The 13,801-nt window shown below is 38.8% G+C and overlaps 2 protein-coding genes across 9 annotated transcripts in view; one reads left to right on the forward strand and one right to left on the reverse strand.

Annotated features, from left to right (window-relative positions):
- DKK3 (dickkopf WNT signaling pathway inhibitor 3) overlaps positions 1–10,170 on the forward strand; it is a 30,760-nt gene extending 20,590 nt beyond the window's left edge. Inside the window, 4 exon segments of the mRNA XM_054200445.1 lie at positions 1,394–1,486; positions 3,588–3,732; positions 5,253–5,409; positions 7,570–10,170. Of these exon segments, the coding sequence (XP_054056420.1) occupies positions 1,394–1,486; positions 3,588–3,732; positions 5,253–5,409; positions 7,570–7,813 (639 nt within the window). The 3' untranslated portion in view covers positions 7,814–10,170.
- Positions 10,171–10,708: 538 nt separating this feature from the next.
- Positions 10,709–13,801, reverse strand: part of USP47 (ubiquitin specific peptidase 47) — a 58,754-nt gene continuing 55,661 nt past the window's right edge. For all 8 annotated transcript variants that reach the window (XM_054200429.1, XM_054200424.1, XM_054200425.1 and 5 more), the window contains 3 exons: positions 13,379–13,426; positions 13,157–13,287; positions 10,709–12,140 (listed from right to left, as the gene is read on the reverse strand). In XM_054200429.1, the coding sequence (XP_054056404.1) occupies positions 11,966–12,140; positions 13,157–13,287; positions 13,379–13,426 (354 nt within the window). In that variant the 3' untranslated portion in view covers positions 10,709–11,965. The remainder of the gene's footprint in view (positions 12,141–13,156; positions 13,288–13,378; positions 13,427–13,801) is intronic.

Here is a 13,801-nt window from a genome sequence, read left to right on the forward strand (position 1 = left end):
GACATGAAATGATTCCAGATTTGAAAAACTAAATGTGTGTTCAAGCACCTTGCTAGCGTGAGGCCTAATCTAGTGTCTTAGCTAGGTAGCAAAGGCTGATGCGTTAGGGAACTGTGGGTTTGGTTTTTTTCCCTAGGATGTATGTGTCTCTTCGGTAGTTGTCAGTCTTAAATTACTGTTCAAACCTGCCTGCTGAATGCTCATATGCAGCAAACAAGGGGGGAGGAAACATTGTGTTTGTTACATGCATTTCAAAAGCGTGTGACATGGAAATCATGTTCTTTGGCAGACTAGAATGTTGCTAAATGTAAATTAACTCCATCTCCAGCAGGAGTGATGTCAGCTGAGAATCTGCTCCTGCATATTTTGCAATATTTAAATTTAATTACAGTAAGGATGTACAACTTGTGTAAGTATTTAGACTTGTGCAGCTGTGAGCTCGCAGGTGATGGGCTATGGTGATAGGTACATGAGAAGCACGCCATCAACCAGGAAAAGGAAACCAAGTGGTGCATGACATCTACTGCTTCCCAGAAGTACCGGCTTTACGGTAGTGCTGCTGTTACCATAAAGTCCCAGGAACGCTTAATGTTACCAGTCCTGTGGAAAGCAGCACTGTGTTTTTCAGCATAGAAGCTGTTGCCGATAAAAATGCTCAGGCACTACAAAGATGCTTACGTTTGTCTGAGAAGAATTTGTCTGCCCCTTGCAAAGGGGAGCAGAGGAGCAGTTTAAAGAAAAAGGAAACATTTCCCTTCTCCCTGAAGGCTGTCCTTGCTGGCTTAGGAAAGCTAACAACGCTGTGGAGTTTCTGAGGTCAACACTAATGTTGCTGGGGAAGAGGAGGGAGGATGGTGTAAAGCTACCTGACCTGTGATCAAGAAAGCTGTGCAGAATGGTATCCCACAGAGCATAAAGATACCCTTGGCTGCTGCAGCTGCTGTGGTGTAGCCTCTTTCCTTCAGTCTTGCCCCCCATCGGAAAAACAGACAACAAGTAACGGATCACAGTTGTACTCTAATACAAGTAAGAATAAATTTAATACAAATGTCTTCAGTGCTCCCCTCCAAAAAAAACCCAAACAAACAAAAAAAACCCAAAAAAAACCCACCAAAAAGCCTTCAGAACAAGACAATTTATTTTCTTGAGGTTGGTGGTATTAATATTACACAAGAAGTGAAGCCACCAAACACCTTAAGGGCACACTATTCAGGTATGCCAGGGAGATAGCATTGTTCTATTGCAAAACTGTGGTGGTATGAAGAACCAAAGCAAGCATTTTTCCTTGGTTTCCAAATAAGAAATATAATCAATCAAGACCTTCTGGTATTTCAGGAAGAGGTATGGATTTCTGTCACACAGTGGAAAATTATACTTTTGTCCTTTTCTTCAGGAGTGTATCATTGACGAAGACTGTGAAACAGGAAAATACTGCCAGTTCTCCACCTTTGAATACAAGTGCCAGCTCTGTAAAACCCAGCATACAGTAAGTTCTGAATAAGATGTGATTTTATGTGGTTTTTAGAAACTCAATATGCAAGTTATTGTTGCTAATGTCAGCAAGTCAAAATTGGTAGAAAAGAAGCAAAGTTTCTGCATGAGGTTAAAAAATGGATGTCAAGTATTTTGGGTTGGCGTTGTAGGTTTTGGGGTTTTTTCTGCCTGTTAACACAACTAAGTTTTAAGGTTTATGTTCTCCTGTGCTTTAAAACCTGCACTCCGCTCCTCCTGACTCAAGCTCGACTTGTTCGGTGGCGTAAGGACAGCGTAAATTTAACACAGTGTAAGTTGCCAGTGGAATGGGCAAAGCGGAAATGCTGTGCCAGGTCCTAAGGCTCAGCTGACAGTTGGTCATTTCCAGCTCTTGATTCACAAAGAGAATTGCAGCAGCCTGTGTTCTTGCCTTCATTGACGGCTTGTACAATGCTGTAGTGCAGTTGTTACTGTAAATGACCCTCTTACATGGATCATTTACATTATTTGAATCTGGGAACCTCAGGAAGCAGTCAGTTCCTGTCTTTTGAGCTAAAAGATAAATGTTCTTGGTAGTAGCTATGGTTAGATTATCTTCTGTAGGTGACAGGTGCCTGAGAAGCTCAGGCTTTTTCTGTGGTGAAAATTCAGCTTAAGAGCAGTCTCTCAAAAAAGGCCTTTTATCTGGCTGTCCCTTTTAATCTAAGTTCTGCTGATGGCCTCTTATGAAACAAATTCATTCCTTAAAACACTTGCAAACAGTTACGTCTACAAGCAAGCAAACCTTGCTGTGAAGTCATGTAATCAATAGGATTATTATAATCTAAAAGCACCAGGCTGTTCCTGAAATGATTTACATGCTTATCTTGATAACTTCAGGGAGCTCTGTTGTCTTCAGTGGACTGAATGCTTGCTTAAACGCAAGTCCTGAATATATGCTTCTGTCATTAAGAAAGCTTATTCTTCGTATTTTAGAAAATGTCAAACTGATAATTTTTCACGTTAACATGGAATAATTGAAAATCAAGATTGGGATGATCTAACACCTACACACACACACACGCCCCTTTTCTTTACAGTCGTCAATAGAACATTTGTAGGATAAAGAAAATAAAAATTGTGTCCTAGCTACATTCCTGTTGTAAAGTGAGCTCAGACTGAAGGTGGTAGGATCAATTTCCTGACCTAGAATCCTCACAATTACAAAACATTTTTCTTTTTAATTAGCCAGTCTTAATAGTGCTAGTGTGGTCCTACTTCTTGCCCTGTGTTAAGCACTTCCTGTGGGATCCACTGGAAAAGAAATTCTGATTTTGTATGGCTGCCCAGACAGGGCTTTACACAGACAGAAAAAAGCCGTTAAAATGCTGACCTAATAGGAATCTTTAAGATGTTAATAAAACTACCTAAAAAAAGAAACAAAGTGACACACCGTTTTTATTAGGTTGATTTATTAGGTGTGTTTAGTTGAAACACTGAGACAATTGTCATACAAAGCTATCTCTAGCTAGAGATTCACATTTCTGATTTGCAAAGAGAATTTTTCTTCACACATACTTTTTTCAAAGATTCTAGGTTCCAAATGAGATTTGGTTCTTATTACAACAAAAAATTAGATTGTAGTAAATTTTTTTTTTTTGCTTTGCTCTTTGAAAGCAATTCTTCTGAACAAATTGTAAATTCCTAACTGCATTTAACAATGGAAAATAATCAGTAGCATTTTCCATTGATAATGATTAATTTATTGATGTTTTTTTTCCTTGATTGCAAAAGGCTGCCCTGAAATCTATCTGACGCTGCAGGATGTCTGGCTGTTGATTTTGATGTAAATGCTAAAATAAGAATTCAGGTTTTGTAAGATTGAAAGTATAATAGTGTAGGAGTGCTGTTACCCTACTGCGGAGGTTCTTGTCTGGCAAATAGTTTTATGTATGCTTGAAATTGAGAACCTAAGCAATTCTGTTTAAACACTGGGAATAGGGCATGCATATATTTAAAACACATATGTGCAGTTACCTTCAGGACCAGAGTCTAATTCTATGTTTAGCCATCTGTTGATACGTGCAATTAGTGCTGGAGTGACAGTTTTGTCATGTGCTTTTCCCATTTGCAAGCATTGCTCGCGGGACGTTGAATGCTGTGGAGACCAGCTTTGCGTTTGGGGCGAGTGCAGGAAATCCACGTCAAAAGGCGAGAACGGCACCATTTGTGAGAACCAACATGACTGCAACCCTGGAATGTGCTGTGCTTTTCAGAAAGGTACAGAGGTTTTGCTTTTTATCCTATTCATTTGATAATACAGGCGTGTTAATATTTAGCTCTTTCGCCCAAGTGAAGAGGTTAAATCTCTACAGAATCAATAGGTCATGCTCCCTTGGCTCATGGAAAACACTGTGTTAACTTCATTATAAAACTTTAATAGAATTCAGAATGAGAAACAGTCTGATAGGGGTGCACAACAGTGAAAGAAAAGCCTATGGCACACTAGAGAGGAGACCAGCATGAGAAGCACAAAAATCTACTGTTTCTAAAGGAGAGTCTCAGACATTTAAAAGTAGCGGAGCTCTGTGTCAAACCTTCACCCAATAGAACAAAAATAAGAGAATTAAAAATGTACAAAATAAATAAATGAGACTACTGAAAGTGGCTTTTCCTTCATATCAGCAAGACGCCATCAGATTGCAGATACATTGCATCTGAGTTTTATATGAGCCTTCCAGCTCCCCCACACTACGCAATACTGACTGGACAGACGAGATATAGAGGAATGATGTTTCAGGTTATGTTGTCAGTCCACATGGGAACATGAAACTTGATTTTCAGAAGAGAAGAGAGGAGGAGAAGGTATCAGGCCTAAAATAAGTCCTAAATCCTGCCTGGTCAGGGCCTAGCTGCTTCTACCATTTTATACCCACTAGGTCCTCACCACTTTTTATCATAGTTCACCTGAATTTTGTAGTGATGGGATACAATTCCAGCCATCTTTCTACATCAGGTAGATACTTCTCTAGATAACTTTTTTCATGACTCTCGCTATGAGGAAGAGAAGAAGTTGTACCTTCACTGACAGTTGAGCTGCCTGTCCGGCCATCAAGCCTGCTGGGAGATCACGCTACTAGGGCATTTCAGGAAAACAAAGGAGAAAGCTCCAACAGCTCAGCTTTTCCTTGGCAGTTTTGAGCATTACATAGTAGACCTTCAATGTTAAGGTTGACATTCACCCCTGTGCATAAACAAGGGTGCCAAGCCCCAAATGCCATAAAACAGCTTTGCCTATTGTAGAATTACTGTAACAAATTAAAATGGCTGAGTATTAGTTCTTGTAACCTCATTATTCAGTCTCTGAAAATCTGTATTTGTAACCTCTGAAAAGAAATAGAATAGGAAAAACAACAGAGTTCTAAAATATACAGGTATTTCTCTATTCAGATTTTAAAGCATTAATGCTGTGCATTGCAAAGGATTCACTGTAATTTTTGTTTTCTTGGTTTTAGAATAGTCTTTCAAATCTCCAAGGGCTGGATTGTGCAGTACTACTGTACTGACAGTAGTCTCTTAGTGAAGCTGCAGTTGATCTTGCTCATTAAGCATAAACTTCAAATGTCTTACTCCCACCTAGTGGAAAGAACACTAAGTTATAGCTCCCTAATATGTAAGCGGACTTAAAGAGAACTCAAGCCTGTCTTTTCATGTTTTTTGTGTAGACTTAAAGATTAGGTCATCTCACTTTAGGAGACAGTTAACGACTTCTCGTAAAATTAATTTACTCTGGCATGCAGAACTACTGTTTCCTGTGTGCACTCCATTACCTGAAGAAGGTGAACCCTGCCATGATCCTTCAAACAGACTTCTCAACCTCATCACCTGGGAACTGGAACCTGATGGAGTACTTGAGCGATGCCCATGTGCAAGTGGCTTGATCTGCCAACCTCAGAGGTAAAGACTAAAACCGGGCAAGCAAACTGCTTGAAATTTTTGAAGGGTGTCTTTCTACGGTAAATAGATATAGAGCTTGCAGATTCTTCTGCACTATAAAGTGTGTAATTGAGTCTGGCAACACCTTAATCCTGTATGATTTAACTTTGTGTATCAGGCTGGCACTGCTTTTTAATCCATCAGAAAGTACTAACAGCTGTTGAGATGTAGCATCCCAATTTAATTCTCTACATGCAGCTCTTGTCCACCAGCTTTCTGTGGTAGATTTGGCTTCTGTTAGAAGTTTTGCTTGCTTTCATACGCATGACATAATTAAGACACTTTAATACATGCAGTAAGTATAAACAGGCATGTTCCTGTACTACTGATCAGCTTTACAGAAGGTCACTTCTATCACAAGAAAAAAAAAAAAAAAAAAAAGAGATATATTTGGCTGCACTTTCCTTCAGTTTTGAACTAATCCAAGAAGCCAGTTTCCCTACTGCTGACTTAAGATCTGCTGTTCATACTTGAAAAATTCATACTGTGCAGATTTCTTCAGTGTCATTGAGTATCATGGAATAGGAAGCAGGCTGACTCCACATTTTCTAAACCTTTTACTGTATTGTGCCTTTAACAATTCTTTAAAAGGACAGTTATTTGTATTATCAGCAATTTCATTGTGAGAAAGTGAGATCATTTCAGTTTTGCACTAAAAGCATTTACATGTGCGCTGTAAGTTCTCCAAGTTTGTTCCTACACTACCATTTTCATTATATTAACTTTCAACAAGACAGCATAGCTGTGATAGAGATGTAGATCACTATTTCTCTCTTCTTCTGTGTCCAACTCTGTTTCTACATTTTTTCATGCATGAAAAGTACCTGAATCACATTTTGTTTCATAAACGTCATTTAAGTAAGCAAGCAGAGTTGATCCCATCCATTCAGCACCAAAATTTTAGTTAATGTTCAAGTACCATGAACCTCTGGGAAGGTGTATCAGCAAATCTTGTGTCTAGTAAAGGAAAACATTTCAGCAGAGGATATAGAAACACAGAAAGGAGTTAGGGTGTGACTATAACTGAACTGTGCAGCTATAGCCACACGAATTATTCATCCGAGTTATCACAAATACAGTAACACTGTGCTTATCACCTGCCCACGGCTCGCATGGACAGTAAGATAAAGCTGCTTCTGTGAATTTACATGTGAATTTAAAGATTCAGGTAACATTTTCTTTACTAAAAGAAACAGCCTATCTCTGCTTGAGGTGGTCCTTGGCTAAATGTTACTAGTGAGTGATAAACACTGAAACTATCAGATTATATCCTAGCGAATATGGGGATAGTCCGCCCAAATGGAAGCCTTAAAACTCCTAGAAAGCAGAACACACAAGAATTCAAGATGTACATAAAATAAGCTTCAGGAACTTATTAGTTCCTGAATTAGCCCATTTACCCTTTGTTTCAAGTGAAAGAGGCTGCAGCTTTCGGCAGTTTCTGAGGGGTGCCTGGCACAAGCAGCCATCACCTCGCACTGTCACAGGGCCCCATAGCCCTGTTCTGTGCCATGTAGCACAAAGGGATAGTGGATGCACCATCAACAACTTCTCTTCCCCTGCCCCTGTCAAGTACAAATCATTCTTGTTGCCTTTTAAAGTTCCTACAAGCGTGGGAAGTTTGTTTGCAGGCAACTGAAGCTACTTTTCAAAACTAAGCAGCAAATACAGGTACTACGCTATCCTATTTAGAACTAAATAGATAACGCTTAAGTTCTCAACTCTACAGCTTGATGGCAAACAATATTTTTTCTGCATTCCTTTTAAGCTGGAGCATCATGTTTCTTAACTTGGTATTATGACATGAACAGAAAGGACTAGTCATCACTATTGCTTGTAGGTAGGACAGGCCAGGTTGTGCTGAGGTCCACTGCCATCTTGTGTCCTAGTAGCAAACATTTTCTATTAGGATCTATTAGGATCTTTGGTCTAGCTCTGTATGTGGACAACTCATCTTTTAACTCTCCAGCTGCCAAGCAACTAAAACAGCTATGGTAGATCTGACCGTATTATGCACTTAACACGCTTTCATGTGGGGAGGGAATGAAAAATTTTACTAAGGAACGAGTAAAAGAACATGAGAAGACATACAATATGACCAGATCTCTCTTTTTCCAACAGCCACAGCACTACATCTGTGTGTGAACTGTCTGCCAATGAAACCAGGAATAATGAAAAAGAAGATCCCTTAATCATGGATGAGATGCCATTTCTCAGCTTGATACCTAGAGATATTCTTTCCGATTATGAAGAAAGCAGTGTCATTCAGGAAGTGCGTAAAGAATTAGAAAGTCTGGAGGACCAAGCAGGTTTGAAGCCCGAGCCCGACTCAGCTCATGACCTGGTTTTGGGAGATGAAATTTAAAGTCCAAACACCAGACAGTTTAGTTAGTTGTTTCTAGAAATTTTTGTCTAGTGTCTTGCTTATATAAACCCTAAACACATACTGCTGGATAGAAGTGCAATAAACAAGGTCTTCTCTGAGCATCCTTTTCTGTGCACCAAACCTGCATGTTCAAATGACTGTGGAATTCATTCAATCCTTGGACAAAACCTGCTGTCAAAGACAAATAAGAAATACATCATTGTTTCTTCTGGATTAGTACTTTCCCCTTGTACATTAGAAATAAACTTATCAGTACTTCTACTCATTAAAAAAAATACACATAAGCATAAATTATCTTAAGTTATCAGTGACTGTAGAAGTGACTTTTGAGTACCTATGTTTAGAATCACTTATTTTTCTAGGCTAAAAACCATCTACTTTGGACTCTTTCAATCATTTATCTTAAGCAGATTTTTTTTTTTTTGAGACTATAATCAGTGAAGCTGCAACATAAGAGATTCTGGGTGTCACAACCCTCCCATCACACACGCATTGTGGAAGGATGGAAAAGATAAAGAATGCTTACCCTTCTAGATGAATATACCCAGAGTTTCTTTTCAGCTGTGCACAATGGATGCCATCTGTCCTGCAGCAGCTGCCAGTGTAACTTAAGAACTGAGTAGCCAGAGTATCCCTTGAGTTTTACACTTTGATATACAATGGTCATTGGCCTCCCCCACTACATAAGGGGCATACTATCAAAAAAAAGCCTGTAACGTTTTCCATAAAAATAACAAATAGTGTGTACACACTTCTATATCCATGTAACACATTGGTTTCTACATAGAAACTTTCAACTTGCCTGTTCAAGGCTCTGTCTCTCAAGGGCAAAATATATTACTCAAAATTGCAGAACAAACAGCTAAATGGGCTGAATACAAAGAATACAGACTCTCTGATGTACAATGAATGTGTAAAATCACAGTATGTAGAATAGTGCAGCTGCAATTACAAGGCTGTGCCTAAGCTAGAGCTAAACCGGTGCCACAGATATGGCACCATTGTGCCCTACACAAACATACCTTCTTGGCTAATGTCAATTGCAGGATGTGTTGACTGTACTCCATCATCACCTGCCCTTGTCGAGAGACACAGTGAATGTAAATTCATTACTTCAGTTTAGCAGTAAGACAATCTAAACAGCTTCTGGCATTTAGAGACTTGTGCTTTTCCTCCTTGAATCTACTACACCCAGAGAAAATTCTTTGAGAAATGGTTTGTGCTTTTAATACACTTCAAAGGCATCAATCTGTGCATGTTACAAAGTGTGATTATCATTACCATGTTAACAGGTCATTGATTTAAGAAATCAATAACAAGCTAAGAATAAAATCCAATCCACTAAACTCCCCAGCTCCCAGCTGTCTCAACAGTTTGCTACAATGGCTCTTCTACTATTAACATTTTTTTTTGATATAGATTTCACCATCTGTTATTGCACATTGTAAAAGATGACACAAGACTCCAGCCAAATAACTTTTTGTGGAGCTTATTCCCAAATAATCTGTACTGCTTATGTCTGATTTGGAACAGTAGAGAACCAGTAACTTCACAAGAGCAGCTACAAGACTCTGCTACTAACCTGCAAGTCTTTCACCGCTTATGGTCTATGAAAGCTTTTCAACAAATTCCTTGGGTACCAGAATTAATGTTAATAAGCATCATCATTATGAACAGAAAGGTTATTTCATCAGAACAGTCTGACTTTTAGTTTAAGGATTGATTTTACCACCAATACATACACCAACACATGCGCACCAAGACATGCCCAGAGTTCACTGAATTTGCCTTTCCTTTCTATCCCTAATAAAATTGCTGTGTTTTAGAGACAGCCCATATATACAAAATGAATTAAGTAACATTGCAGTTTTCCTGTTAAAGAAATACTTCACAAGAGCAATAACTGTCCCAAATTTCTGCTGAACTAAGCAAGTTAGAAACTCACAGCTTTTTGTTTATTTAAAACACCCATGGTCAAACTCAAAAATGTTTGAAATGATCAGAATGTAAAGCAGATGCTGAAAAATGTCTCCCAAACCAGCCAGAATATATTCCAGTACACGCTTAGTCATTACAAGGATGTCATGATAAGGATGCCCCTCAGCCCTCTATCCAGATTTCTGTCAAGACTTACAGGTTTAAAATTAACTACTTTGAAGAAGTTCTCAACAGAATTTTCCCAAACAGAGATTAAGCAAGCAGTTTTTGGAATTCTTAACCCTACTTTATTTCATCTCTGGAATTTGCTTCTCCAAACGTCTGAATTTGAAGAAAATTCATGACCCATTTAATAGTTAATTTTTTTTTCTCTCTTCCGAACCCCCCCCAAGGATCCTTCAAGCAGTCTATATACATATGTAAATGGTAGTTTAATTAAGTTCTCTGCCTACTAGATGGTATTTGCTCTATGCTTCCTTTGCACCTGCTTCCACCTCACCTATGTTGGACAAGAGGTGGCACAGGTCAAACAGGAAGAACGAGGGAATTCCCCTGGGCAGCGCCTGCTTCTCAAGCTGCCAGATTGCTCAGGATTTTAGATTGCTGCAGGTCAGCAAGGAAGCACTGAACGTCCAGTTATCAAAGATGTGTTTTCCTCTCTGGAGCAGAACTTAGCTGCCCATCATATCTGGAGCTTAGAGGTTTCACTGGTGAGGAATTCAATGCTGGAAAAGGAAACTTAGAGTTGGAAAAACACCTTGGTGTGAATATAAATAAAGAGGAGCAGCAGACACTTCCTCCAATACTGCGTACACGCATAGGGGGTGTATGTGCATATACACACATATAGAGACAAAGTCTGACGTTGCCCTGGGAAAGTCTATTTCCATGAAATACTTCCGTAATTTTTCAAATAAAAACCACAGCATTTAATGATTAAAATAACACAACAGAATGAACAAATGTTTTATTGGCATGTTCATTGTTGTAAACAGCATCTGGCATGAAAAAGTTTACCAAAATCTTTTGATTGATATAAATTAGGTGGTTTTCCAAAAACTACGGAGAATTGTTCTCTATTGATCTTTACGGACCAAAGCAAAAAATGGCTGTTCCTAGGCTTTGCAATGAAATCACGGTGACTGCATCAGTCTTTGCACCACAACCTGAACTACCAAGTTTGGATGTTGAGGTGTTAGATGTCACCCCGATATTTGACTACATATAGCTACGGAATCAACTCTGGGAAAAATAAAATGACTTTCAGCGGGTGGAGAAGATGCAAACTTGTAATAGTCTCAAAACCAAAATGTACAAAAAGTAGCTGAACAAAACAGAAACTTCAGTAACAAGGGGAAATACAACCCTAAAGTACCCAGCATTGTCAAACATAAAATGAATACAAATTTAAATAGGCAACTATACTTCCAAATGTACACAATGAATGTTGATATGTGAAAAGAAATACCACGGTAAATAGCTGAACTGCAGTTCTGTTAAATGGATAGGGCAGATTTTATTTACACATTGAACGCGATAGAATAGAGCTGCTCATCAGCTTCCGTAACCTATTGAAAACCAGTTTCCCTTACAACAGCGCTTCTGCAACGTGACCCACCACCTGCTGGCAGCTTCCTGCAGACACCTCTCAGACTACCTGTTTTATGGAAGAATATTCTAAAAACCTTACACTTGCAGCACTTCCATTTCATCTGCAACCCTTTGCTGCTGCTTTGCTAAAACCAAAGTGTTAACATTTACTTCAACTCTCTGATGAGGTAATGCGTGTATCAGTGAAACAAACAGAAAAAAGGATTCTTTCATGGCCTTTGCACAGCTTTTATTATTAAGCTATGAGTATCCTGTTTGAGGCTAGTTTCACTAGCTACTATGTGCACACTGTCCTCAAAAATTTCCACTCGTTTCCCTCCCCGCCCACTTTTTAGTTCTAATCTTTTATTTGCACATCCCTTTTAGCTTTACAGTACATTTGACTATAGTGCACAACATTATTCCAAGTCGAACAGCGACCCAAGGGGGGCACTGCGCTTCTGATTGGTAACGCAGCCCAATCAGTGCTGGTGTCAGCGCTTTACACCTAATGAGTGTCCTGCCGTAATGGCACTACACAGTAGTAGCGAACCTTTTTATTTTAAACAAAAAAATTCCCCAGGGAAAATGCTATAGCGAGTATCAGTCTTGAGTCAAATCTTTATTTGGTGCTCCATCCAGATAAATTTTTAGTGCTTTTTCTTTACGAGGAGAGTAGGTTACCCGGTGTCCAGTCTTCTGGAGTCTGCTGCTTTCTTTTTTCATCAGTTCATTTCTCTGCTCATCTGTTAATTCCATTAATTCTTCAGTTTTATCCCTAAAATGTAAATATACATGGAAATTCAGATTAATACAACAACCACAACTAGATTTCTGTATTATTTTTTTTTCCACTTGGAGCAACTTAGTAAAAAAAAAAAAACAAAACACAACTAAGCGTAATACCCCTTACAGATTATTTTCTTCTCCAGAAACTAAGAGACACTCTAGCAAAGCCCTTCAGCATTCTAGCTGACAGCAGACCCAGGGGACGGCAGCAGGGAAGAAGCCTACACCCCTCTTTCTACCTGGTCACTCCTGTTCTTTATAGACAACTACAACTCTGCTCTTTATTCGGTCACAGCACCAACATCTGGAAGCAGCACGTCCACCAGCCCCTACTAGAAACTACCAGCTGCTCTCCCAAATAATTTTTTTTTCAAGGCCAGCACATTATCAACCAGCTTTTCCCCCCAAACTCGTGTGTAATGATGAAAAATACTGTAGGAGAAATGAGTTCACGAGGTTGCCCCACCCACCAAGTGTAAGAGAAATGAAAATATTCAAGCCCTTAGTCCTCAAATTGTGCCTTTGGGCTACTGCCGCCAACTGGCAAACAATTTTCACGCTAATAAAATTATCGCAACATCCTTTTTTTCAGAGAAGCCATATTAATTCTCAAAGAAATAAACGCAGAAAATAAAATCCTTGCTCTCTAAAACCTATGGCAAGACTCTCGCAGACTCCACAAGGGATATAGTTCTATTTTAAGAGATTAAATCCAGATATATGCTTAAGCGTAGCAACTAAACTTCGCATTCAGCATTGTTGTCAATGGTTTGGGAGGGAGGACTGAGTAAAAGCGTGTGGTGTTTGTTTTCTTAAACAATAACCATAATTAAGATTCAGGTTTTTAGGAAGCTGAGAAGCACAAACATTTCAGCTCAATGTTTTAAACCCTCTTTCCTTTAGGACACTAGAAGAGTATTTTTATGCTTCTGTTGATTACATCACTGCTCAAATCTTATACAGAGATTTTCTGCATGGTTTAGTATACTGTAATAAAATACGTACCTATAAAATATTACTGCACCATCATCACAAATGTACAGAGGCCAGACATTCAATGTAGATACTTTAGGATTCCAGTCCAAGTCTTGGTGAATCTCTAGTATGGAAATGTCACATGGAAACGTTCCTCTGCCCTGAGAAGCAGCAATTACTTAGTGAATAAAACAAAACTCATAACCACACAGCCATGCCATTAAAAGGTAAAACAGACAAAATCTCACTTACCTTTGCAAATTCAATGTTTTCTAAGGGTATTCCACTTATTTCACTCAGCTGCAAAGTGAAGAAAAATGTTGGATTTAATACTATTCCACAATGTTACACATTGACTACATGAGGTCAACAGATCTGCCAAATCTAGAAGTCAATTAAAATATCTGAAAGTCCTCCAATGATCCAAAGTATTAGAATAAAATTACAGTGACAAGTTACAAATTTTTTACATGTCTGAAGTTACTAGTGTGTCACAAGTGCTACTTGCTATGATAGTGTTTCATCACACTTCTCTTGGGGTGATGAAAGGGGTGGCAGAAAAAAGTTAAAAGAAACAATTAATTAAAAACATACAAGTTCCAAGATACAAAGAGACCAACTGCCTCATGTTAAACCTTCAGGTCCATCAGCTAGCCGTTAGCAGTCTCCCTGCAT

This window comes from Rissa tridactyla, chromosome 4, assembly GCF_028500815.1.
Source record: "Rissa tridactyla isolate bRisTri1 chromosome 4, bRisTri1.patW.cur.20221130, whole genome shotgun sequence".
NCBI classification, from domain to species: Eukaryota; Metazoa; Chordata; class Aves; order Charadriiformes; family Laridae; genus Rissa; species Rissa tridactyla.